Source organism: Dermacentor andersoni, chromosome 9, assembly GCF_023375885.2.
Source record: "Dermacentor andersoni chromosome 9, qqDerAnde1_hic_scaffold, whole genome shotgun sequence".
Classification (NCBI taxonomy): domain Eukaryota; kingdom Metazoa; phylum Arthropoda; class Arachnida; order Ixodida; family Ixodidae; genus Dermacentor; species Dermacentor andersoni.
In genome coordinates this window covers 36,235,235-36,260,465 of record NC_092822.1, presented here as the reverse complement: position 1 = coordinate 36,260,465, position 25,231 = coordinate 36,235,235, and the positions used below count along the sequence as shown (strand labels likewise).

The following is a 25,231-nucleotide window of genomic DNA, read 5'->3' as shown; positions in this document are numbered from 1 at the left end:
ACTTGAGCAAGGCAATTGCCACACTCACGAGATCCTCAGGGACGGAGAGGCTTGACGCAATGCCGCCAACGTATAGCGGGCTGCGGAAATGCATTCGCTTGTGCACCTGCAACATCAATGCCGCCTTGTCGTCCACGGACAGAGTCAGTCGGGAGCCTTGCTTTGAAAGGCCAACCTGCGAGAGCAATGGGCACGCAAGTTTACAGATTTAGGGACCAAAAAACAAAAACAAAGCAGCTATTCGTTATTAGTTTCATTTTTTATAGGGCTCTTTGACAAGTGTTTCATTTCATCATGTAATTAGTAATGAAGTATGTTTGAATCATGATTACTGAAGGTCTCACAACAATGATCTACTGATCACCAAACTCTAAAGAAAACTGGCATGACAGTGAAAATATTATCACGCACCCTTGACTCGATCAGCCTATGAGACGAAGTGACCTGCTTGTATCATTCTAGGCTGTGAATGAGATACCAAAAACATGCACAAACATAGGCTGACGTTATATATATTCTTTCTGCAGGGAAGAAATCAGCCAGGTGACGACTAACTGGTCATCCATGCTAAACCACAAGTCTCGACTTACAGACATTCAGAACAAAACCTTACACAAATAAGAGATGCATGCCCATATCTCAGAGTTCTCTGTATTGGTAGGAGCATCTGAAATTAAAAATTGCAACCTGAACTGATGCCTCATTAATGTGAGCAAGGAGCTGCATTCAACTACTGGACCAATATTTAGATAATTAACACACACATGTAATTCCGCTATACCACTGCACACCTTGTGAAACCAGATATTCTCATCTTGAATACTATTTCGTATTCGTTTGTTTGGTCACCGTGCCATATGGCGTGCGTTGGAATTATCTCTACTTGCAGTAGTAACAAGGCACCTCTTCCTGCATTGTTTTACTATGCGATTTTGATGACTTTTTCATAAAAGTCTTGCTTCCACAATTTGTGCTGAATCTGTCAAGTTACAAGATTAACGATTTCGTGCCAGACTCACGTGATGCCAGTCGCCGTCATTAAGGCCACCATGGCTGTGGAGCTTCTTTGACGTCCTCTCTGTGATTTCAAGCAAGACTCGGCCTCCAGACAGGACAAGAGCGAAGTGCCGGTTCAGGGAACCGGCTTGGGCCAGCAGCAGCACTCCGTTGGGGTAGTACGTCCGCAGCTCCAGGGTCACGTTAAAGCTGCACCATGACAGTGAAGCACAGTTTTTCAAAAAAGAAAACTACACACTGAAAGTTAACCATCTCTCAAAACGACAAAGTAACAGATACAGTATTGGGGGCAAGCTCCACCACTCGAAAGGCTGGCGCCTCCGTCGGTGCGATGTGGTATGAGGGATCATGTGGACGGACACAGGGACTATGTTGGCTGCTTCAGAAATATAAAAGCAAGCTGGAAGCGAACGTTTAAAGTCCCACTTGCGCTGCGGTTCTGATCAAGAGGGGATGTTTTCCCGCTTCGTGTGTCTGCTTGACAACGCTTGAAAGCACTACGAAAGGTAGTGACTGCCTTCGAAGGCATCCAACGTGGTAGGCTACTGCTTGGTGCTGCAGTGCCGGATGTGCGCAATGTAGCTCACTTCCAGCCTTCACACGTAGCCACAGGACAAGAAGCTGCGTGAAGCTTGGGCCACGAAACCTAAAACCGGCAGGCAGCCATCAACTACAACTCGGGTATGCAGCAAGCACTTCCCCTGGGTCAGCCCTGGAATTTGCACGAGGAATGTCATGGTGTTCTATTCCAGGTCATCAATGTGGAGAAAATGACGTGGCTCGTGGAGCGCTAGGCAAAAACTGATTTATTGCTTGCCACGTATGCTCCATCGAGGTGTTTGCTCGCGCCACCCACTTTGTCACTGGCACAGCAGTGCCTCCACAAAAGTATTGCACAAATTGAACATAGTCGCAGCAAGAATGTCACGAACAAATATGAAAGAAAAGAATAAGGAAAATTATAAATGACAATAGCTTCTCAACATTTTTCACAAAGATAAGCATCGCTAGCCGTATGCATAAACTCTACATCTATGCATTAAACTCTCAGCTGTGTCTTTCTTTATCTAAGGTAATAGGAAGCTTTGTCACTAAACCTAAACATAATTCTTATTTTCACACTGTGGCTCCTTATGAACTGCCCATGCATACTAATATTTTATCAACCGAAGATAGCACTTCTCATCTCTCACATGCTTGGAGAAATTAGCGTTAAAGTGTCAAGAGCTGCCCACATTTCCTTTCTTTTTTCTTTTTACCATGCACTGTAACTGACTGAAATGTTCGTGAGAACATGAGGGTGTAAGGTTGGCATGTAGCAATGGCAGTGAAATATTGACAGAGGTGGTTTGCAAAAGTATTAGCATGGCTAGTGGTTTGCATCATGGTAAAAAACCTCAAATTGTAATTCTTCCAGATTTTTTTTTTTTCGCTCCACATCACTCAGACCCACCACCTAGCTATACAATAACATCCCTGAGATACAGCCGAGTACACTTCACTACACTAGGCTACATTATGATGCCAGACAAAGTTGACTGTGTTGCTGTGCTTCAAGTGGTAAGCTGCAACAATGATTAAAAAAGAAAAATGACAAATGCCAGAGACCCTGATTAGTGAACTCAATCACTGCTGATAGCAATCTGAAACGCCTTACTTTTCGCTGAACTAGAAAGGAGCTCCAAACCTGTACTGGGTAGCGTTCTTTGTAGAGCAGGTGTGCTCGAACGCCCTAGTCCACTCTTGCTTGAACTAGCCCGTTTAGACAATTGTCAGGCTCTTCACCACTTAACCTGAAAGCACCTCACACTTGGCAGGTAATATGAACAGGTTTTCAAGACATCAGTGCCCCAGCAAGCCCTGGATCATGTCGGGCATGTCCCCCAAGATCTGCACATGGGGATCACGTTTTCCAACACTTGCACTTCTCCAGAGCTCAAACTCTGCACACTGAGAGTGCACGTGGAGTGCACCTAAAGTAATGGCAGAATAATCACAGATCGAAGAATGACGCTGCAGTATGCATCGTTCTGCAGAGCCCAGACGATCACCTTCGCGGTGGACGCGCGGTGGAGCAAACAGACGCATCAAACAATTAGCAGACACTTTCAATTCGCGAGTACCGCTCACAGCAAGACCACAGGTTCTCACTTGTTTTTGAAGTCGATGGCATCGAACAACTTCACATGGCTGTTGAGAGTGTCCCCAAACTTGACGGCTTTCTCGTGCAAGTCGGGCGGCGGCTGATCTGAGCACTGGTCGAGTTCTTGCTCAGTGAGGACGGCCATTCGGTCATGCTCGGGTGGCATGGGACGCGGGCGCTTCAGCAGCCGTCCGATGCCGGCTCCTTCGTGCGACACCGGGAAGTTGAAGCCCAGGAGGCTACGCAAGAAGTATTGGTGCAATCAGGTTAGAGGGAGGCACAAAGAGACAATGTGTGGAATGTACAGCTTACTGGCACTTGTTAAAGTGTAGTACAGTCGCCGACCGATTTTCCGGACTCCGAAAATTCGGACATGCCCGATTATTCGGTCAGCTTCGCGGCACCGCCATTCTCCCCATAGACCATAATGTATAACAACTGCCGAAAGTTCGGACACCTTGCAACCTCTCGTCTGATTTTTCGGACACTCCTTGAGCCAACTCGATCGAGGGTATCATGCACCGACTCTGACCGGCGCATAGTTCGACTTGCTGAATGCCATTTTTGTTTTGAACGGAGCCTCCTTGCTGCCCCACGAATTGGCGCTACTGGAAATCCCCGCTCATCATCATCGTTTCTGCCTGGTTCGATAGAGTGGGCGTACAGCAGTTCCGGTTTCAGTTTAGTAAGCCATGTCAAGACAATCCAGCAGCTGATTTGTTTCTTTCGCGAATGCTTTCGCGCACGACGCTGGGAGCAGGCCACGCTTTTCGTTTGTGCGACTGGTGTCGGCACGGTGGTGTTTGCTTTGTGTGCTGTGTCGAGGTTTCGGTGATCCAACGCGGCGTACGGAAACATTGCGTCAAGTGTCTAATGGCGCCAACAGTGCCCGCACAGACTGCGCTGGGGAATGCCGGCAAGCGGGTGCCGGGAGACCTAACATTTGTCGCCTTCCGATGTGCTCCCTACTGACGCGGAAAATGTTCTGCCGAGACCTGCGCAGTGGTTGCATTGCGATTCCGGACACCGTCTCATTTGACAGTTTCACAGGTGCTGACACTGCTGTACTGACATGCGCAGAACTCGACGACGGTGAGATCATTCGTTGGACCACCGCCGGTCGATGACTCCGAGTCGGAAGATGACGCACCATGTGCTACGCTGCCGTCGCATGCGGAGCGTGCACAAGCAGTGACTGTGCTTTCATGCAGCCACCTATAGTGACCGTACGACCCTCTCCGAGATTCAGGCTTATCTGATTGCGCGTAAACAGAACAGCGTGCAACGGCGCACTCACGATTTCTTCCAAGCTCGAATAAGTGCGTGGAAATAAAGGACTTCATTTTTTTTTTTCTTAATCTGCTTTTTCGGACACCTGTTTATTCGGACATTTCCGCAGTCCTCGTGAGGTCCGAATAAACGGTCGGCGACTGTAGTTATAAGTGTCCTGACAGATTTCGAAGGTCTCTGGCTATGGCTGCTGTGTGCTACATCAAGTCAAATCATACAGCTGTAAAGACTCGTATTCATTTTTCAGAACTCGGTAGGTAACTGCTGCCCCACATTTATATCCATGGTTGTGGTATATGTGAATACAGTCCATGTGTATGCGTGTACCAAGAAGCCTGCATAGGGGTAGTCATTTTTAGACAGGGATGGATAGTCCAGTTTGTATATTAACATGCAAACAAAATAAACACCAACATAAACAAGAGTGATTTCACTATGTACAAGTGAACAGGAGAACATGCACTAACCTAATCCAAATACTGTGTGTAATGTTCAGCTTTATACTAGTAAGCAAGAGCCAACATTCACTCCTTCTCCAGAAAGTTATCACATTTGCAAACCTGCGTGCATTTTGACTTGCAAGTATACCTAATAAGGAAAGAAAGGCTTTCACAAGTGCAGAGTCAAGCTCTGAAACAGTCCTGCAGAAAGAGTGCACGAGCTCATATATGAACAAAACAACGAAACCTTAAGAGCCACATGTGAATGCTGTATGTCTCACAGAATGCAAATTCTGCTCTTTGATTCGTCAACCTTGAGATGCCAGACTCATGCTTTACCTTATTACATTACTCATGAACTCATGAACAATACTGTTGGAAAGAAAAGCTGAAACAATATCAGTGAGAAAATGAAGATTAACGCCTCAACCAAAATAAATATGTTTTCCATTTATTTTTCCTGCCTGGACCGGCCAGTATCAGGCAGCCGGCATCATCAAGAACAATATAGCACCGGTAGCAACGTTCGTTCGACGTCGAAGTCTGCTCAAACCAGACTGCAGTGCCAATGCCTGAAGAGGCTACCAAAGCATGAAAGCCATGGAAACTTGTTCCTTATGGTTGATCTTTTATAGTCCCTGAACATCTTTTGAGTGACAACCTATCCCTAACTTGTACGCAAAACCATTCCTTTTTAACATAACTTGAGATCGAGCTAGCTGATTACACAGAAATCTCTAAAGGGGCACCGCAACATTTTATGATGAACATGGTAGGCAAATGTTCCTAATCAGGGGACAATGCCACTGTGTGCGTGCAAGCCAAACATTATTTCATTCCATGCAGCTGGGAACCTACAGCCCTGCATAACAGATTGCTTGCTCTATCCTGTAATTTTCAAACTACTGCTTTTTTTTTTTTTCGTCTAAAGCAAATTTAGTAGTGATGATGTTCCATAAAGTGCAACGGCCCACAGATACTAGCCACTGCACAAAAGCCTGCACGAGCTCCCAGATTTTCTAGGTAAAAGAGAAACAGTAGTTGTTAATGTGTCACAGCCATCCTGTCAATACTCCTTCTTTGCACTCAGGTAGCTTTGTCAGATGCAGACCTGAAAGGGTTGTAATAAGTGCACTGTGAAATGAAGAAATGAATGTAAGAAGTTATATGCAAAGAGCTACTACCAGCGTCACCCCAGCTGACAGGAATCGAAGAGTTGAGGGGAAACAGGCAAAGTAAACATTGCACTCAATATATCTCTATGAATATTAGGTCCTGTTAAAAAATTTATTTGCGAACGTTTTCCTTGAAAGGCATCTCACTCATTCAAGCATGTTGCTCAGTTAAAAAAAAAAAGAGGGTGTTTCAAGGCCCATTCAAGAATTATGGCACAAGAGGTGGACAGAAAGAATAAGAGTACATAGAAAGAGTGCTTCTTTTTGTCTCAAAAATTCCTTATACTCACACGTCATTGAAGACCGCATCCTTGATGGTACCCACAAAGTGGTCTCGGGTTGCCGCCTGGTCACCTATGGCGGTGCCACCTCGGACGCCACCAAAGAAGAGGCCTCCCAGGCCAGGGCCTTCAATGTCGCCTGTGCCCTTGGGCAATCGCAGGCTGTCTATTTCAGCGTCGTCAACATTGACCTGAATCCTGCACAGACATTGAGCATTGGTTTCTTAGGCCTAGCAGCTCTGAAGGACAGCCAAAGTAATTGAGATGAAACTCGTGTCCAAAACCAACAACTGCTCTATAAGAGACGTTGCAGTCAAATACTTCAGATTAATTTTGGCCATCTGTAATTGATTAATGAGCTGCTGAAGACTCAGTACACTGGTGCCTTTCCATTCAGTTCACGCCGTAATGCAGCTGACACTGTTGGCAATTTAACTCAATTGATCCTACATCCAAAAACAACGACAAACACAATACATACTCATCTAAATCGGGGATCATCGAAAACTGTGGGCTCATGCAAACCTTTTGAGTTGTTTAAGAGCACCAATGCACTGCTGTGTCCTTAACCCTTACCTGATGCATGCAATAAAGCCAGCCCAGATGCCTTGCCCCTCAATCTCTTCTAGCCATTCATCACACTTTTTCTACACATTGGTTTTATGTTGTTAAGTCAATACAGGAATCTTCAATGACACCTATATTTCGATATCATGTACTACTTGTCAGAGGGCAAGATGTGTCAGTGTGTAGGGATCCTGCATTTGAAACATCAAGCTCTACACAAAGCTTCATCTCTGTGATGCAAACCATTTTGAAAGGAGTAAAAAGACGTGATAAGTTGCAAGTCAAAAGATATAGAGTGGGAGAAAATGCACTAAACACCCATTTTGCTTTCTCGTAATGACCCGAATAATTTCTCCCTGGTGGCAAGAAAAGGTGTGGAAGTACATTCGAATGCTCTTCCCATGCAAGCAAGCAAACATTTCCATTTGAGATAGAAACCGAAAAAAAAAAAATTGAAATTATAAGACAGTAATGAGCATCCAAGCTCAGTAAACTGCTGAGCAAGGTTCACTATGTAAACATAAGAATAAAAGCAGCTTATACAAGTACAACAGCTGTGTCTACTTTACTTTAAAGGAGTAGTGACAGAAAATTTTCATTTCATTTTTATAGCTTTATTGAATGGCCGTCAAAGCAGTAATTACGCGATGAAGTCTCAATTTCATGCAAGCACAAAAAATAATTACATTACCTTTAATGCAACCAGTTCAAAATGCGCAACAAGTGCAGCGTGGTTTCAGGTGTGAAAAAACGAATAACCATCACATTACCGAAATGCAAAACCCATTATGGCAGTTTCGTGGTACCAGGCATCACTTAAGAACACATACACACAACGAAAGTGTTGCTGAAAGCCAAGTCCATTCAGCACTCTACAGGAGAAGAGGGGACAGTGGGTTCCCCCCGATTTCCAATGGAAGGACTGATTTGGCAGCTCTTGGTAATGGTCACTGCATGGCCTTCAACCACCGTACCGAGCTGACTGGCACACTCTTGAGTTGTTTGTGATACCACGTGACCACTACATTCACTTCCAGTGACATGCGTATTTTTCTTTTTCACGTCTGAATTCTCACTGCACTTAGCATGCATATTGAATGGGTGATACAACAGGTAGGGTAATTAATTATTTGTGTTGCTCTTTAGGAATTGAGGCTTTGTAGGATAATTATGGTGTTGACGGCTACCCAAAAAAAGGGAAAAAGAAAACGCAACAAAAAAATTTCATGCAAGTACTCCTTTAAGTGAACAGTCTGTGCTTGCCTTCGTAGGTTATAATAAAGAATGACTGCAGTAACGCCAACTTACTTTCGATGCCTCTTGATGACAGTAATGGTGTGGAATTTGTTGTCGTTGTAGCGCTGTTCCGAACGCGAGGCCACTTCCCCGGCACCGCCGTTCAAGCGCAGCTCAATGTGACCATCCTTCAGGGCCACTGAATAGTAGTGCTGCAAACGGCAATCGGGTTTGCTTTCGTTACTGCCACTGGTGTGCCCTAAGCACCAGAAGTCTACTACCACACTTCAAGTTGGTTATTTATTGAGATACACCACTTGCTAATTATGGCATGTGCTGCACATTCTGTCAAAACAAACGCCGATATTATTTTACGACCTCAAAACTCGCAGGAGAAGTGTAACTAAATGGTAAAATAAATGAAATGATCCTGCACACTTCACGCACCCCAACTGCCCAAAATGCATGTGGTAACTGTAGGTTCACCATGTGTAACCGTTGTAAATATTTACGTTAGACACCATGACTGAAGAGTGCAAATCGAAGCCTAAATTTTCATCTACAATGAACAAAACATTCATCCTGTGCAATAACGCATTAACAAATAATCGCATTAGAGAAACAGGATTTGTTCAGAGTCATGTTTCAGCATTTTACCAGGCCCCACGCTAGCACAAAGCCGCCAACTTTATTATTATTATTATTATTATTATTGTTGTTGTTGTTGTTGTTGTTGTTGTTGTTGAGTTTCAGAAATAGGGATTCAAAGCTATGGTAATGCTATTGACCAGGTACACAAAGGAGTTTAAACTTTTGGATAGGCAAAGATCTGTGGGGATGCTATTTTTAAAAGTTGCTACCATTATTATTAAGTATTATTATTGATTAGTTGATCAAGCAATCTTCACACACTAAGACAACATGTGGGCTTTAAGAAATGCCATGTCTAAATCTAAGTGCACGAGCATACACTTGCACTTCGAGCTCCCAAGAACGTGGCTGCTATGGCTGGCAGTTGAACTCTCAACCTTGTTCTCGGCAGAAAACTGCCACGGTCACTAGGCCACAGCACTGAATAGCTTGATCAACGTACAAGATAGCATGGAGCTCAGCTTACATCTCTCTTGCTGTCAGCCCCCCGAACTCCCGAGAATGTTGAGATCATGATGAGGCCGTCCGTCTGCATCGACTGGAAGGTGAATCCGAAGTTTCCCTCGGCAGCCAGCGTCTTCCCTTTCAGCTCCAGGTAGCCCGTTCCTTTGAAGCTCACCAACTTCACCTTCTGTTTGGCGACAAGTAACAAGGAAAGTACTGTCAGAAAAGTCAATTGTAACAAGAGTTGTAGGGGTTTACGATTAATAATTTTTTGAGACTGAATGAAATATGAATCAAATGGTGCCAGAAGCAAATCAAATCGAAAAGGATGTTACACACATTTCAAATAGTATTCGAACAATGAAGAGCCATTTTCACTCTTTAACATAAAACGATGTTCGCATCATAGTATATTCACAACAATAGCAAGCCCCCATCATTACATTGCACATTATACAGGTGCCACACAGCCCACTTTCAGTCGTGATCAAGCCCAATCCGGATCGAATTTCTCAGTCAGGATTGGTTTAATTGCACAAGCTGCACGAGGGAGCCAATCACAGTCGAAAATTTCGATCCGGATCAGGCATGATTGCGATTGAAAGTGGTCATGTGGCACTGGTAGTATTACAAAGCGTTGTTTAGTAAAATAATAAATCAAGCATTAGGGATAAATAAGCCAACCGTTTGCATATTCTAGACTCTTTCGTGAGTGAAAATGACAGCGATTTATCCGGTTTAATGTCTGGCTCCTTGAGTGATGTCTTGCATGCTCCACTATGTAACTTCTCATGTTTAATGTCTATACGGCCAATGGAATGACATTTATCCCACTACTGCACGAATTTTATGTTTCATTGCCCTCAGTTGATAATTTAAAATGCCAGAGAAATATTAGAGAAGTATTCACATTTACAAATGGTGACTACACGATTGAAAGACCGAATCAACTTCAACAATATTCTATTTGTTATTTGAAAGTTTCACATATTTGCGTACTTATAAAAAAAACTTCACACAAAAACTGTTTAGTATGTGAAACAATGCACTGTTACAACGAAACCACATTTGACACGAAAACATATGTTTACAAAGAAATCTGCTTTCAAACAGAGTTGATTGATTGATTGATTGATTGATTGATTGATTGATTGATTGATTGATTGATTGATTGATTGATTTATTTATTTATTTATTTATTTATTTATTTATTTATTTATTTATTTATTTATTTATTGAACTTACGAAGAGAGCCAGTAAGCAGGGAAAGAGAGCCGTACCTTTTCACTGCAACCAGGATCCACACCGTATGCTTCATATTTCAGCAAATCCAACGGTGTCGTCTCAACCTGGAGGTTCTTCATGCAGCCTATGAAGCTCTGGAAACCCACAGTGCTGAACCTGTGTGTACAGTCAAATGGCGCATTGTCACACAGTGAGTACAGAGTAGTCTCGCTGAAAGTTCAGAAGCTGTTGTCTGTGGCAGCACTGTGTCGAGCTTCTGCGCCACCTGGATTGATGGATGCAAGGCACATTCCTATGGCACTCGACAGCCACAGCTTTTGCAGTGGCCTAGTTTGGTTTAGAAATCAAATATACCTAATATACCTAAATGTTTCTTTATTTTTATAGTCTGTGGGTGTGGTGACCCTTTCAGGAGACAATTACTAGCTTGGTTCTCTTTCTGTTAGAGTATGTGTTCATATAATCAACCCTTGTTATAACAAATTCGTATGCAAAAGGACAATACAGTTTAACAGGTTGTGAACTTGGGCGAAGTGGTAACACAGTTTTTGCAAGCTTGCTGTGGCAGAAAAATACCTTTGTTACATTCAATACTCAATGTAAGCCTATACATTCATTACAGTTTGAACATGGCAAGGTTCGATGTAATAGTTCTGCGAACGGCCCCTGCGGTACTGTGCTGGTGCTATGCCATGCTGTAGCGGATATAACTGCAGCAAGAAGCCTGAAAATGGTAGTGCAGTTTTTATGATACCACACGGTAAGCGTGACAGCTTGCAGAAGAAGCAGTGGCTGCACAACTTTGGCCGAAAGAACTTTGTTCCAACAAAGAACAGTGTTCTTCGCGGGTAAGGAGCTGTGCAATATTAGCTCTGTGTTCACAACCAGGTTCACCCAGCACTACCAAGCAGGCCATTCATTTTTGCACCCCTGCTCATCTGGTAAAACACCCAGTCCGCTTGCGTTTACCCGAATACCGGACATACTAAATCTCCCCAATGTCTAGTTCCGCTTGAATGAGTTCTTGAGAAGGCTTATAGTGTTGCAAAGATGTTCTGAACATCATCACACCCAAGAACAAAATGTTATGTGTAGCCGTTTGCACCACTCTAGACTCTAACTCAGTAGCCATAACTCAAAGAGAAAACTAGAGCTTTAAGTAAATACATGAGCAAACAAGAACACGCAAACATACTTGGATGTGTCGAAGTCTGGTGGGACAGCACCAAAGTAGACCTTGCTGCGTTTGAGTTGAAGTTCACTTCCACTGCGTCGTGGCAGCTCTCCCTGGAGGAGTTCATCTTCCACGGAGAGGACACCTACCACGACGGTATAACCATCTTACTAAAGACACATCCATCATTTACAGCACAGGTGAAGTTTTCTCAAAGGAGTACTTGCATGGCATTTTCAACTTGTCATGTTTTTGCATTCAAGGAACATCCAAACACATTTAGAAACACTCAATCTGTTAGATACCCAAATTATGCCACATTGTCTGTGCATCGCTACAAGAGACAAATGGAACATCCCTCTGATGTCCAATTTCAAATATCCTATTAACCCTTTGACTGGAAAGGTTTTTTTTTATGTGTTGGTTCAGTGAACATTTAATGCTACATAGAAGTTTCTTTTCCATCGTCAGTTTCTCCCAATAAATCATTCATTAACAATTTATAAATCTCTGTCAAAGTGTAGACAGACCTGCCCCACTGATTCGCCATGGCTGCTCTGTCGAGACAGAGTGACAGAGCACTGAGAGGTTTGCTCCACTTGCAGTCAGAAATTCAACAAGTGTTTTTTGTGTTTAGATTATATCTCATCTAACAGATACGCAAATATTCTGTCTTGCATGATTTGCTTCTAGTGATGCAAGGAGTGCGCTGAAAACACAAAATGAGTATAAACGGAGAGCGGCAGTAAAAAGGTTAAGGACATCCCAAGGATATTGTATCTGGACAAAGTTTAACACCAAATTTGAATATCTTATGAAATATCTTTGGATATCTTTGAATATATTATGAAAGTACCGTTACTACATGTCATATCAGTCCTGTGGAAACCTGATTTGTCATATTCAGTTTCAACTCCGAAGCTTTCTTTCTAAAAAACTCATGTGGGTTTAATTTGCAGCTTTGTCCTACTGTTGTATGGGGACGTGCCACTTTTCTTTTTTTTCCTTTCGTGGCTGCATGCAAGCAGTTCAAGCACCACATCAATCATTTTGTGCCAGCTTCCTCACTAGTACAAACCATAAGCGGCACAGCATGACAAAAAAGTCAGGCCCTCATAAATAGCACCCTGTTGCCGTTGTGGCTTCATTTTGGTGCCTCCCTGTGTTTGCAGGTATGTAAGGAAGTTATCTAACAGAGCACACATTACATAAATTTTGGAGTTGCCATTATATTCCATAGCCTTTATGTTGAGTTGGCAAAGGTCATGCATCGAAAAGGTACTTTTGCATTACATGGCATTCACACGTCAATGCAACTGCGCTTCCACCTACGAAGGAAGCTCATCACATGACAACAATGTCACACCTCCACCAGGCAGCATGATGACACCAACTTGCACCTAATGGTGGGTGACCCTTCAATTTCAAAAGTGCCGTTACTAAAAGCAGGCCATTCCTGCTATGAAGGGATAGACTTGCACGAACCAATCAGGCCTCCTATGCTAGATTTCCTTAGTGATGGTGTGAGACCTTGGTGTCAGTGGCAAAGAGGAGGTTCACTAGCAGAATTGTCACGATTGCACCTCCTAATAGGGGATAATGCAGAATACTGAAAGTAGGCTTTTCCACACTATTAGGTCGCCATACACAAGATAGCAGACTTCCCGCTCATGATACCATTGCACCAAGGGTAAGCTTGCAAACAGTGAGTATGCATAGTAAGGAAGAGATGGTTAGAATAAGGATAGTTGCACTAGCCTCATGTGTTTCTCTTTTATTTTCACTGTAAGGGCGACGCCTGCCGTCTCGTGTAGGTCAAACTCGAAGCATGTCGAAGTGCACATGCTGAATATCGCTTATCCCACAATTCAGGCTCAAAAAAATTTTAGGGGGGGGGGGGGGGGGGTACCACGGTTTATATGTGTGTAGCTCATGCCTGATTTTTTTTATATGTTGGTATGCATCCTGTTATGCAGCTATGTGCAGATACATCAGCCGTCTCATCTGCAAAACTGTCAACTTATGTGCGTGCTTTCAGACTCTTTTGTGCGATATCACTTGCATACGGAACTGTATGTGTTTCTTAGTGTCCTTTTACTCTCTTTTGTGCCTATCACTCATCGTTTAAACTTTACAAATGTTCGTGATGGTTGACTATCGCCAGTGCTTTTCAGTTCTGTTGCACTTTTAGTTTTGCTTTCCCTGTGAAGGAGAGTAGCTGGTGCCAACATTGTCATTAATTACATACTGTGGGGATGCGCGACCCTCGCGCCTCCCCTGATGTTTTCCCGCATAGCGCATCCCCTGATATGCTGTTTTTCCCGCACGGCTCGCGTGGCCTGGCGCCCGCGGCGCTCGGAGTGGTACAAGCGCGGTGTGAGAGATGGCGCCACCGTCGCGGCGGGGTTACTCGGGCGCCGAGGGACAGGCGCTTGCTCTTTTTCCCGGCGGGTCGGCGCGCGGCGGAGGACGTCTCCCGCGAGCGCGCGGCGACCGATGCATCTGCGAGACCGCCTCGCGTGGCCGCCTTGGAACGCGCCACGATTCGCGTGACTATACACGCGAACGACCAGGCGTTGGGATCCAGCATGGAGCGAACATATTCGCTCGCGAGGACGCGGTGAGTCGAACTTCTAGATTTGTCGCGCGCCTATCGGCATGTTTTGGGGATATGAACTCGGCTAGCAGGCATTGATCCATGAAAGGTGCAATAAATGCCCTTGTGACTGTTTGCACTACTGTGTTGTCGTTCCTTTGTCCCAAGAGTACGGAGGAGGAGAACCCCGTATCTCCCACATCTGGCGCCCAACGTGGGGCTCTTGGGGCATAGGACGATAATTTTAAGTGTTGCTTCGTTCGAGACCGTTGTTCGAACCGAAGCGTAGGGCTAGCGTGGATTTTGATCGCTAGCGTCGGCGGCGTGCTTTCTTGAGCGAGGCGGCGGTGGCTGTAGTGTGTTTGAACATGTCAACATGCTAAGCCTTTTGGCAAGTGTTTTTTTAATGACATTCGTCGGTACGAGAGCCACGTGGTCTTCATCCTGGGAGAGCGAGGCTGAGTGCCCGCGGAGCAGTGGCAAGCCTGAAGCGAGTGAGTACGGAAGCCTCGTGGGTGGTCCGAATTTCTTATGTAAATAGCTTCTTCTATCTCTTTGACTCGGATGAAGTCGCGGCTCTGGGAGCCGGGTGGCCGCGGGCCACGGGTGCCATGACGGGCTGACTGGTATTGCGGCCTGGCACCGGGCGCTCCGACACCGTCTGGGACGGTGGGCGCCGTCAACTCGGATGCTGTGTGCACCGAGCGGAGTAGGACCACCTCACAGAGCTAACGTCTCCTCGCGGCTGCCTGTTTTGCGCTCATTTTTTTGAGTGTTGTTTTTGGATGCCGGTTGTCAGAGTAGCGACGCTTTAGGCCTAAGGCTTTACGAAGCTGCCTGTCGCACGTGGAGGGACACAACCTGGTGGACCGTGGCGTTGAGGTGTTGCAAGTTGCTTCCCTCACTCTAGTTAGCCTCGCACGAATTGAAATTACTCGTTCGACTCAAGAAAGCGAGCTTCGTTCACGTGAACTTAGCATCTGAGTAGCTGCCCGATCTTTTGCTAGCCGAGTTGAACATCGTACCACGTGGGCGATGCGCATGCAGAATTCCTCTCCCTTGCACTACTGTAGTGTTTGCCGAGTGTGTTGAGTTTACGCAGCGTGATTGGAGTCACCCCTGGCTTGCTGTCACCTGCACATCGTCTGCGCTGCTGCCCCGGACTACGATCGAGTCACCCCGGGCGATGGTGATGCTGGGGCCAGTTCGGCGCAGCGACTTCGGCGGCCTCCTGCACCCAGCTCACAACCCTCGGCGGCGGACAAAGGAGCCAGCGGTCACCGACAGCTACGGCGGCTCTTGCCAGCAGGGCGCGTCGGCGCGAGCGACGCTTGCTCGTACCGACTACTGCGTCGTCGTCTCCGGAGTCCTGGCCTGGAATGATGCCGTCGAGTCTGCAAAGCTGCTGCTGTGACCGGCGGACGCCAGCGGTGTACCCCAAGGACAGTCGGCTCGCATGTTACGGACAGCGGGTGGACATTTCCCCGGCGCGGCCACTGTTGCATGTACCACCTTGTTCGCGAAGCACGGGTTAATGTTAGACCGTGTGACATGTTCCGCCGGAATAAGAAGTGATTTAAGGTTGGGGGGATGTGGGGATGCGCGACCCTCGCGCCTCCCCTGATGTTTTCCCGCATAGCGCATCCCCTGATATGCTGTTTTTCCCGCACGGCTCGCGTGGCCTGGCGCCCGCGGCGCTCGGAGTGGTACAAGCGCGGTGTGAGAGATGGCGCCACCGTCGCGGCGGGGTTACTCGGGCGCCGAGGGACAGGCGCTTGCTCTTTTTCCCGGCGGGTCGGCGCGCGGCGGAGGACGTCTCCCGCGAGCGCGCGGCGACCGATGCATCTGCGAGACCGCCTCGCGTGGCCGCCTTGGAACGCGCCACGATTCGCGTGACTATACACGCGAACGACCAGGCGTTGGGATCCAGCATGGAGCGAACATATTCGCTCGCGAGGACGCGGTGAGTCGAACTTCTAGATTTGTCGCGCGCCTATCGGCATGTTTTGGGGATATGAACTCGGCTAGCAGGCATTGATCCATGAAAGGTGCAATAAATGCCCTTGTGACTGTTTGCACTACTGTGTTGTCGTTCCTTTGTCCCAAGAGTACGGAGGAGGAGAACCCCGTATCTCCCACAATACCAATAAAAAAAAGGATGACCTGTTAGCCAATACCTGCAGAAGATGTGCCTCCCCGCAAATACAACAGCTATTGCTGTAAAACCATAGCGTTTCCTACAATTACTAGAGGGAACTCTGGCGCTGCGATCGTAAAGCATAGTACAAGGATTTGTCTGATCTTCGTGCCTGGGGCTTTAGATGTTCTTGTGGGTTTGTTTATTAGACTTTATCTAGGCCTAAATTTAACTAAATTTCGAAGCACTTTATACTTTTTTTATTGCAGGAGGCAATAATACTCTGCAAGCACGCATGATCACTGCAAACTGCAGTGGTTCCACTTGTCCACGCGTTTGTGGCGTAATGATTTCAGTACCGGGCTTCTGTGCTAGAAGTCCTGCGTTTGAATCCTGCCATCAGGCAACTTTAATAATGCTCATTTGATGATATATAACGAAGTACTTTCTTAAAAATGATCACTTTGCAAAGTCGCGAAGCAATTCGAAGCCAGAAGGGCGAAGATTAGGCAAATCCATATACTACCCACCATTCGCATTCTGGCTCAACTGCCCTGCTTGCAGCTCCCATAGACACTAGCGCCACAGTTCTCTCTAGTGACTGTACGAAGCTCTACGTGTAAAACCAAGGGAGCACGAACCTTGCAGCTTCTCTCGCTCGGCAACCAGACGGGTCCAGTTTCCGGTGTTGTACCTTCGCTTGGTGCGCAACTCCAAGGGCGCACTGCTGCCCACCTTGAACTGGAACACCACGTGGCCACCCCGAAGCCCCAGCGACACGAATTCGCCCTGCACAAAGGTTTTGGCAAAGGCAAAAGAAAAAAACAATTTGATGCTTCAAGTTTTCTCGGGGTTACATTACCGTCTCCCCTAATACTCCAACCCAGTTGGTCTCACATTAGGTGTTGACGATATTAATGAGACAGTAGGTAGCCCAGAATAGAAGAACTGCAACTTAGTGAAAGTTCTTGGCACTAGCAGGTTTGTACCAAAGAACAGAAATCATGGCACTTAATGACAAGGATGATAGGGCATGGTATGAGCGGACTGACAAGTAGAGGCAAGCAGTGGCCTGGGAATGGCAAGTAGTATAAGTGACAACAAGGTTGATGAGCTTGATGGTATTCTTGTCCATGGCTTGCCGATACAGAAAAGAAAGTTTTGCAGGGTCCTTTTCTTTCAACTTCATGCTCTTTGTCATCTCAACAGCCATACAACAGCTATGTTCACCTTATATAGATATATAGTGGGTGTTTCACATAATTTGATTCAGTGACAAAAATAAAGCGGTAAACCGCAGCTGGATGAAACCAATGAGATATTGTATGCTGCCATGTGGCACTCAGAGCATTTTTTATATACTGCTTAAATAGTTAATTAACTAAGATGAATTATGAGAAAACATCTTAAGATTCACTTTCGAACCAAGTATGTTTCGTTACGTTGTAGAGGGTGTTCAGAAACTACCAATTCAGTTTTTGCGGCAACATACCTTCTGCATGGTGCTTTTTTACGGAATTTAAAGAAAGTCCGCAGTATATAAAAATGAACATGCGACTGCGCTCATGTGCTATCGTATTGCAGCCCTCCAAACCACGTTTCCAAGAACCATGCGTTCGGTGGCCAAGCTATCACTTATCAGAGACGGTTACATGCGGAAAATATTGTGCCTTAAATTGACCGATTAAAAAAGTTCATTACTGAATTTTACAAAATTATGTGCATATGCACTTAGATTTCTCATGCAAGTAATGCCTGCCTCTTTCAATAATCCAGTTAAAAGGCTAGAATCATGCTACCTGCCACAGGCAATTAAAAAAAATTTTGTATAGTCCAAAGAAAGACACCCCAGCATACCGTCTTCCAGTATATTTATGTTTGGTTTCTTCAAGCTCCTTCAAAACACAATCAACAAACACTCACTGTATCAGGGTTTGGACAGATGAACAGCAGCGCATCTTCATCAAAGGTCTTGATGAGCAGAGAGATGTAGTAACTGCCGCTCTGGTAGCGGCGTATCTGAGGCAGGATGGAGTAGCCGTCGCCTTTGAAGTGGAATGCACTTGGGTCCACATCTTCAGTAGGCCTGAAATTTGTTTGCATGCAGTGTTTGCAGTTGGCACGTTGCCATATTGCCACAAGAGTCTCGTTAGCTCTGGCTACACTGATTGTTATCACGTTCCTGCTGCCAGCAAGAATGTACTCCCCAATATCAGATAACACACGATTCTTGAATGTAGCAGTACTTTCCAGAAAGAATAAATAACTGTGCCGCATTCTAGAACTTACTTTGTTACTGCAATCGCACCTGGAAGATTCGACAGTGCATGTGTGAAAGTGGTCAGACACAAGAAACCGTCATTTTATTTGATGACTGACAAACACACTTGTTGCTACCACCACCACTGAGCTGTATCTTAGTGTAGGGAGTACAAGTTCACCAAATAAATTGTTTATAATTTATCCCCCCTCTGCCTGCCCGTCCTCACATGGTAACAGCTACATGAGAATATGTTGCGAAGGAGAAATAATCAGCACATCTAACTAACAATTATTTCTTATACTTCATTTGTGTTATACAAACTGCCTAGGTGCACATACAATTTTTTTAAATTATTTATATTACGGGGTTTTATGTGCCAAAATCCCGATCTGATTGTGAGGCATGCCTTAGTGGGGGACTCCGGAAATTTGGACCACCTGAGGTTCTTTAACGTGCACCTAAATCTAAGTACACGGGTGCTTTCGCATTTTGCCCCCATAGAAATGCGGCCACCGTGGCTGGGATTCGATCCCATGACCTCGTGCTTAGCAACCCAACACCATAGCCACTAAGCAACCACAGCGGGTCACATACAATTTTTCAGCAGAGTGTTGTAATACTAACAGTTAGCTGACTGAATGCTAATAAGCACTCTGCAGACAAGAAACTTACCAAGTTTAGATTTACTAACAGCTATAAAATTGGCAGGCTAGAAAACAAAAGTGCGTCTCCCTTTTTTTAACATATGGTCAAATCTTGATACAATACAAACGAATGTAACGAATTCTTTGATATGACAAAACACATCTAAAATCTGGTTGGCCACAAATTATTTCAATGCCAATGAACATTTACGGTATTAAACGCACAGTGGCAATTAGACATGTATATCAACTCATCAGTATATTCATGGGTTTCTCTTTGATTAAAATTATTTGAGACAGGTGGGAAAGTAATAAGCAAGAGCAAAAACATAGTTCCATCTGCCTTGCCTAAGCATTTCTTTTTCTACATCATGCTGCAGAAATTTTGATCTATAAAAAAATAAACATTACCCTGATTTGCAGCCATCGCAGCCCTCGTTTGTAAGGAAGTTCCAGAGACCAACTTGCTTGCCGTCAAGAATGACTTCGTGCAGACAGCCCACAAATGTTGTTGCAGTAAGCTCTTGTGCAGCCTGGGAGCAGACATAACACAACGGCCTTTTTTTTTTAAACGTAGAAGAAGAACAATTTTTACTAATCTTTCCATAAGGGAAAGATTAGGCTACAGTCTGCCATACTAGTCTTTCAAGGAGAAATGAAACAAAGAACAAGTATAGTAAAGTATTCCATCAAGCCAAACAACCGTGAATAACCAACGTGGGTGATAAGAGAAGGACAAAAGGAGAGTAAGATCCCAAAAGATTACTTAAGTGGCTCAAAAGGGTGCAACACTTCAAACAATGATGAAGAAAATCATACATATAGCTATGTATAAATGAAAAAGTCAAATCGTGGCCATACCAATGGCAGCAGTAACAGCTATCCCTACAAAAGAATTACAAGCCATGAGTAGAACTGAAAATGGCCCTTTAAGTAAGTTCCAGCTAAGCTACCGCAATGTCACCTGACTGCCGGCATCATTGTAGTAGTATCACTTGTGGCGCACTTATCAGACTTATCGTGAGCAGTGTATGATAGCAAAGGAATCACTACATTACACCAGGCCAGTTCTCTGCAGCACCCGAACAGATTAAATGTAAGTGGAGCAGGCCTCGATTCCATTCTTCATGTTATATCCAATTTGGGAGAAATTACAAAGAAAACTTGCAGCAATTACTCACCGAAATATTGTCAGGCACTGCACCAACGTAAAAGTGGGAGCTTGAGTCCAAATCCATCTTGCCAAATCCAGCTGGCGCAGCCCCCGTGATCTCTTCGGGATCATCGCGGGCACCATCAGGCTTGCGCTTGACGCTCAAGGTCGCCACGTTGCCAACTCTGTTCAAGGAGACATTTATTATCAATTTGTGATGCACTTCTTCTGAATACCTTAAAAGAAATTACATAAAAACTGCAAAACAGCTTAAATAACATGACATTTAGCTGTGATACTGTTTGACAAAATATCTGCACCATACTGAAATCACGTATATTATATATACTGAATCCTTATACAGGGTTCGCGCACCTTATTGAAAACCTGAAAAACCCTTAAATTTTAAAAAATGAAATGAAATCAATTTAATACGATGCGAAATTGTATTTTTAGAACTGCTGTCAAAACTATGTGACATTGATCACATTTCTAAATTGCACTAAGAATGGCATCAATGGAATGCAACATCGTCATGGTGCTCAATGCTTACATTCCCACCCACCAGTCGCAGAATGCACAAGAATATGGCACATTCAACACTTTCCGTAAACAGCAGGACTGCATTTCTGCGACCTCTCAAACCAAAAGATCAGTGTGTGAGGTTTGCCATGAAGTAGTGAATATTTTCTATCGGCATTCACGAAATATTCTTTTAAAAGCTCATTAGCACAAGGCAGCCACTTGCCTGAAGACCTCCACTTTGTACCAGTTCGAATCTCGTCCAAGCTGTGGATCATTGGTGTCTATGTGCATACTGTGCGTGATGCTGTGGGTGCCTCCGCCAGCATTCCACGAAAACTTGATCTTTCGGTTCACCATTTCAATGGCCATAAAGTCCTCCTGAATACACATTCATGGGAGAGTCAATGGTGACACAGTTAAAAACGCACCCTTCACATCACGGCGCAAAATACAGGAATGTGTAGTCTCTAAAGACATCCTCATGACAAGGTCCAGTTTGCTAAAACCATTTTCCCCACTAGCTAAACCACCTAGTTTATCGTCAATTGTAAAAACTGTTTGCATCTGCGCAAAACGACGAAAAACACAAATGCGTCAAGTTGATCAAACCACAAGGTATCTGTGGATCACGATGGTATATGTACACTGGACCAAAGGAAGAAGTGTATGTTCCGCTATTATGACTGATGCACCAAAAAACTAAATTCTATTCAGCCTAAAAAGCTAACCAAAATCTATAGTTAGCATCACAGCGGCCTGTGCTAAACTGCACCAAAGTCTAAACACAACGCTGAAACAGCTGGCACGGAAGTTCTCAGCACATGTTAACACACAGACACAGATAATTAACCACATAAGTCTAGATTTCCATTCAACTAAAATGCCTGACTTATTCACATAAATGGCACTGATGTATTCATACTAAGGCAAAGTCCTCACCTTTCCTTTGGAGTTAGCCAAAAAGAACAGCATGCTGTTTTGGTTATCTTCCTTGATGGCATAGTTCAGTATGATGCTGTTGGTCATAGTTGACTCAATCTCGGGTTTGAACGATCTTGAGCACTGGTCATTCGAGTCAGCACTAAGTGACACTCGTATCTGCAACCAAGGACAGCATTAATGACACTGTATTAGTTACTTTTCTTGAAGCGTATCCCCCTTTCACTTGAGTACGTTCAAAATATAACCTTGTGTTGCGAAAATTACATCTCAATTTACATAACATCTTGCATTTTGACTGCAAAATGTCTAGACTCGGCAACCACAAAAGCATTGCAAAAGCATTGTGCAAAAGCATTGTGCAAAAGCATTCGTTAATTCAACAAACTGTTTTCTGTCCATCGACTCATATTCTGAGGCATAATGCATTAAAAACCTTGATGCAATGAAGTGAACTGAATGTCTCCTGTTTTCGTATACACGTACAAACTTATTGTTTTGCATTGACATGACCCACCACCAGCAGTTTGTATCAGTTTTTCAGGACACTCTCGTGTTTGTACTGCTTCCTTTGTTCATAAGCTGTTGCAATAGACCAACTTACTTGCAAATGCAAATGAGCTCATCATTCTATGTGTCCACCTCCCTAAACTTAATGAAAAGTAATCGAGCAAATGTGAACATGATAGCTTAACATACCTGGTAGAAACAGCACTATAATATCAAGTACCAGCAACTTCACTAGACACATAATCAAGTGGTCATAACCAGAAGCGGAATCCGAATGACTAACAAACATGCTTTTCTTTCATTCTTTTTTTGGCACACAAAATCAAGTGAACTGTGGATGATATGATAAACACCATAAGCAAGCTCTCCTACCTATCTATCATGCAATGACAAAGATCGGCCCATTCCAATTAGTAGCACTCTTTTAAAGCTGAAACATGCTTTTTGAAAGCTCGGGCAGTTGGGAGAATGGATGGAGGCAGGAACGGTGCCACCAGTCTGCATGTTGACACATTAATTACTGTTCTAATTAATTCTAATCTTAGATGCAGTGGCATAGCCAGGAATTGCTTGGGAGAGGGTGCACACACTTGACCGGGGCAGGGGGGCAGGGCAAGTGGGTGCTGCCGTATGTCGTTTTACACCAGGTATCCCTGGTGCTCAAAACTTTTGGGGAAGGTTGGGTGGGGGTCGGGTCATGCCCAATGTGCCCCCCCCCTACTTTGTATACGTCCCTATTTGCTAGGTCAGACGATGTGCTTGGAGCAGCCCATTTGTGGGTCTTGCGTATCATCCAAAAACCTGTGAGGCCTTGCAGCTTAGCCTAGCAAACAAATGTTTTCAGGCATCTGTCTGGTTACTGCTCATATTGTATTATGATAGCAGCAAATATTGATAATGGAAAGCTTTAGATTTGGGGGATTAGGGGATGCAAGCGCTAGGGGGCCCAAACGCTTGCATCCCCCGAGTTTAAATCTCTCTAATATTTTGTCGCATAATTAATTTTGGTTTCGTTCTTGTGGCCTGTAATTAGCTTCTGCTTCTAACTGAGAGTTTCAGTTTCAATCCTGAATCACATGTGTCGTCGTCTAAGCATGTGTGACTACATCATATGCTTAAATAATAAAAACCATATGCTGCCAAAGCCAGGCAGTCACAATTGGAAAGGGTGTTGTTGTTTTCAGACACATGCAACGCATGGTCCATGAAGCTAGTTCGAGTGTGGCCAGCTAGCTATAAGGCCGGCACAACCGACAGCTTACACTGTGCCGGGACATGAATTTGGGCCCTTTGTATGTAAAGCTAAGTGCCACTATGGAACTCACACTCGAAGCCCTTTGTCTAGCCAGGAGGATCTTGTCCCGAAGTTCTTTCAGGTTGAGCTGCAGCATGTTGTGTGCCTGGCGAGCTCGTGCAGCAGACTGCTCAGAGCGGCCGGCCAGGTGGTCGGCTTGCTTGATGCCCCGCTGGGCTTCGTCAACTACAGAGTAACAATGAAAGCCAATGTCACAACACTCAGTTATCTCGCATAAGTTTGAGACATACGTTTCACTTATGCGCTCCCAATTTCTTCGTAATGTCTTTTCTATCATAACTCCCATTTTATAGCCTTGTATCTTTCCCGCAATGTGGGCCACTTCAGGTGTTCACTGGAAAGTGAAACAACTATAACCCCTATGCCCTTTCCTTTCCTTTCCCCTCCCTGTTTTTGTCCTATATAGAATAAAGTACTGCTATACTACTACTAGTACTACTACTACTGCTACTACTACTACTACTGCCACTACCACTACTACTACTACTACTACTACTACTACTACTACTACTACTACTACTACTACTACTACTACTACTGCCACTGCTGCTACTGTTAATGTCTCTGCTGCTACTACTAGTACTATGCAGTTTTTCGAAAACTAGATTTTGGGGTTGAATGTCCCATAAGGGATACCATAGTAGAGGGATCCGGATAAATTGCGATCACCTGAGGTACCTTAATGCGGGCCCAAAGTATGGTACATGGGTATTTCTGCACCCTGTCCCCACTGGAATATGGTCAGCCGGGAATCCCGGGACCTCATACTTAGCTGGGGATGGCCACAGCCACTGTGGCAGGTACTCACATTTTAGAACTGAAGAGTTCATTACGTCATCAATGTTGTCACGAAGTGTGCAAACATTGGATGGGATGCGACAGAGATGGCATTCTGTGTTGCATGTTTAAAAGTCAATTTCTTCTGTCCTGTCCAAGTTTCAAGCTGTTTTTCAATGGCATTACCTAACCAATTCACCCAGCTTTCTGTCATGTCTTCAAAGCATCACCCTTATTCTCGTTTGCCATTATCAGATTACGCAGAATAGGAAAATCTACGTCTTCTGTGCCTTTCTTGCCTTATTGACAGAGACATATGCACTAGAGCTTATCAAAGATACTCAGTTGATTCAAGATCATCAAAGAAGTACCTGGCAATTTGCAAGGCACTTGTATTGACAACATGGTAGAAAGACAACAAATGGCTGAAAGCTTCAGTGTTGTAAAAATAAGCATCTGCTGAATTTCCTGCTAAATTCTGGGTGGGCTAGTCAACTAGCCCACCCGGGAACCATGCGCACCAAGAACTGTAGTTTTCAAAGGAGAAGCAGCATAACTCAGAACCGCCCTGTAAATGCTCTCGTGAAAGCTCACATTTCTCCCACTACCGTCACCAAGCCTGGTGCAAGTCCTTTAGAGGGAATGCTCGGAGCAGCTCGGAGCACTTTATGCACTGGAAAGTACCAACTTTGAGAGGAACCACCATGCA

At 44.7% G+C, this 25,231-nt stretch overlaps 1 protein-coding gene across 1 annotated transcript in view; it reads right to left on the bottom strand.

Annotated features, from left to right (window-relative positions):
- Positions 1-25,231, bottom strand: part of LOC126527626 (laminin subunit alpha-1-like) — a 123,796-nt gene that overhangs the window by 12,808 nt on the left and 85,757 nt on the right. Inside the window, exons 45-59 of the mRNA XM_050175438.3 lie at positions 23,756-23,910; positions 21,921-22,079; positions 21,205-21,359; positions 20,485-20,641; positions 19,715-19,836; positions 18,320-18,482; positions 17,038-17,185; positions 11,685-11,808; positions 10,525-10,645; positions 9,267-9,431; positions 8,222-8,361; positions 6,356-6,544; positions 3,169-3,399; positions 1,020-1,206; positions 29-175 (exon numbers count right to left, since the gene is read on the bottom strand). Coding sequence (XP_050031395.1) covers positions 29-175; positions 1,020-1,206; positions 3,169-3,399; positions 6,356-6,544; positions 8,222-8,361; positions 9,267-9,431; positions 10,525-10,645; positions 11,685-11,808; positions 17,038-17,185; positions 18,320-18,482; positions 19,715-19,836; positions 20,485-20,641; positions 21,205-21,359; positions 21,921-22,079; positions 23,756-23,910 — 2,363 coding nt within the window. The remainder of the gene's footprint in view (positions 1-28; positions 176-1,019; positions 1,207-3,168; positions 3,400-6,355; positions 6,545-8,221; positions 8,362-9,266; positions 9,432-10,524; positions 10,646-11,684; positions 11,809-17,037; positions 17,186-18,319; positions 18,483-19,714; positions 19,837-20,484; positions 20,642-21,204; positions 21,360-21,920; positions 22,080-23,755; positions 23,911-25,231) is intronic.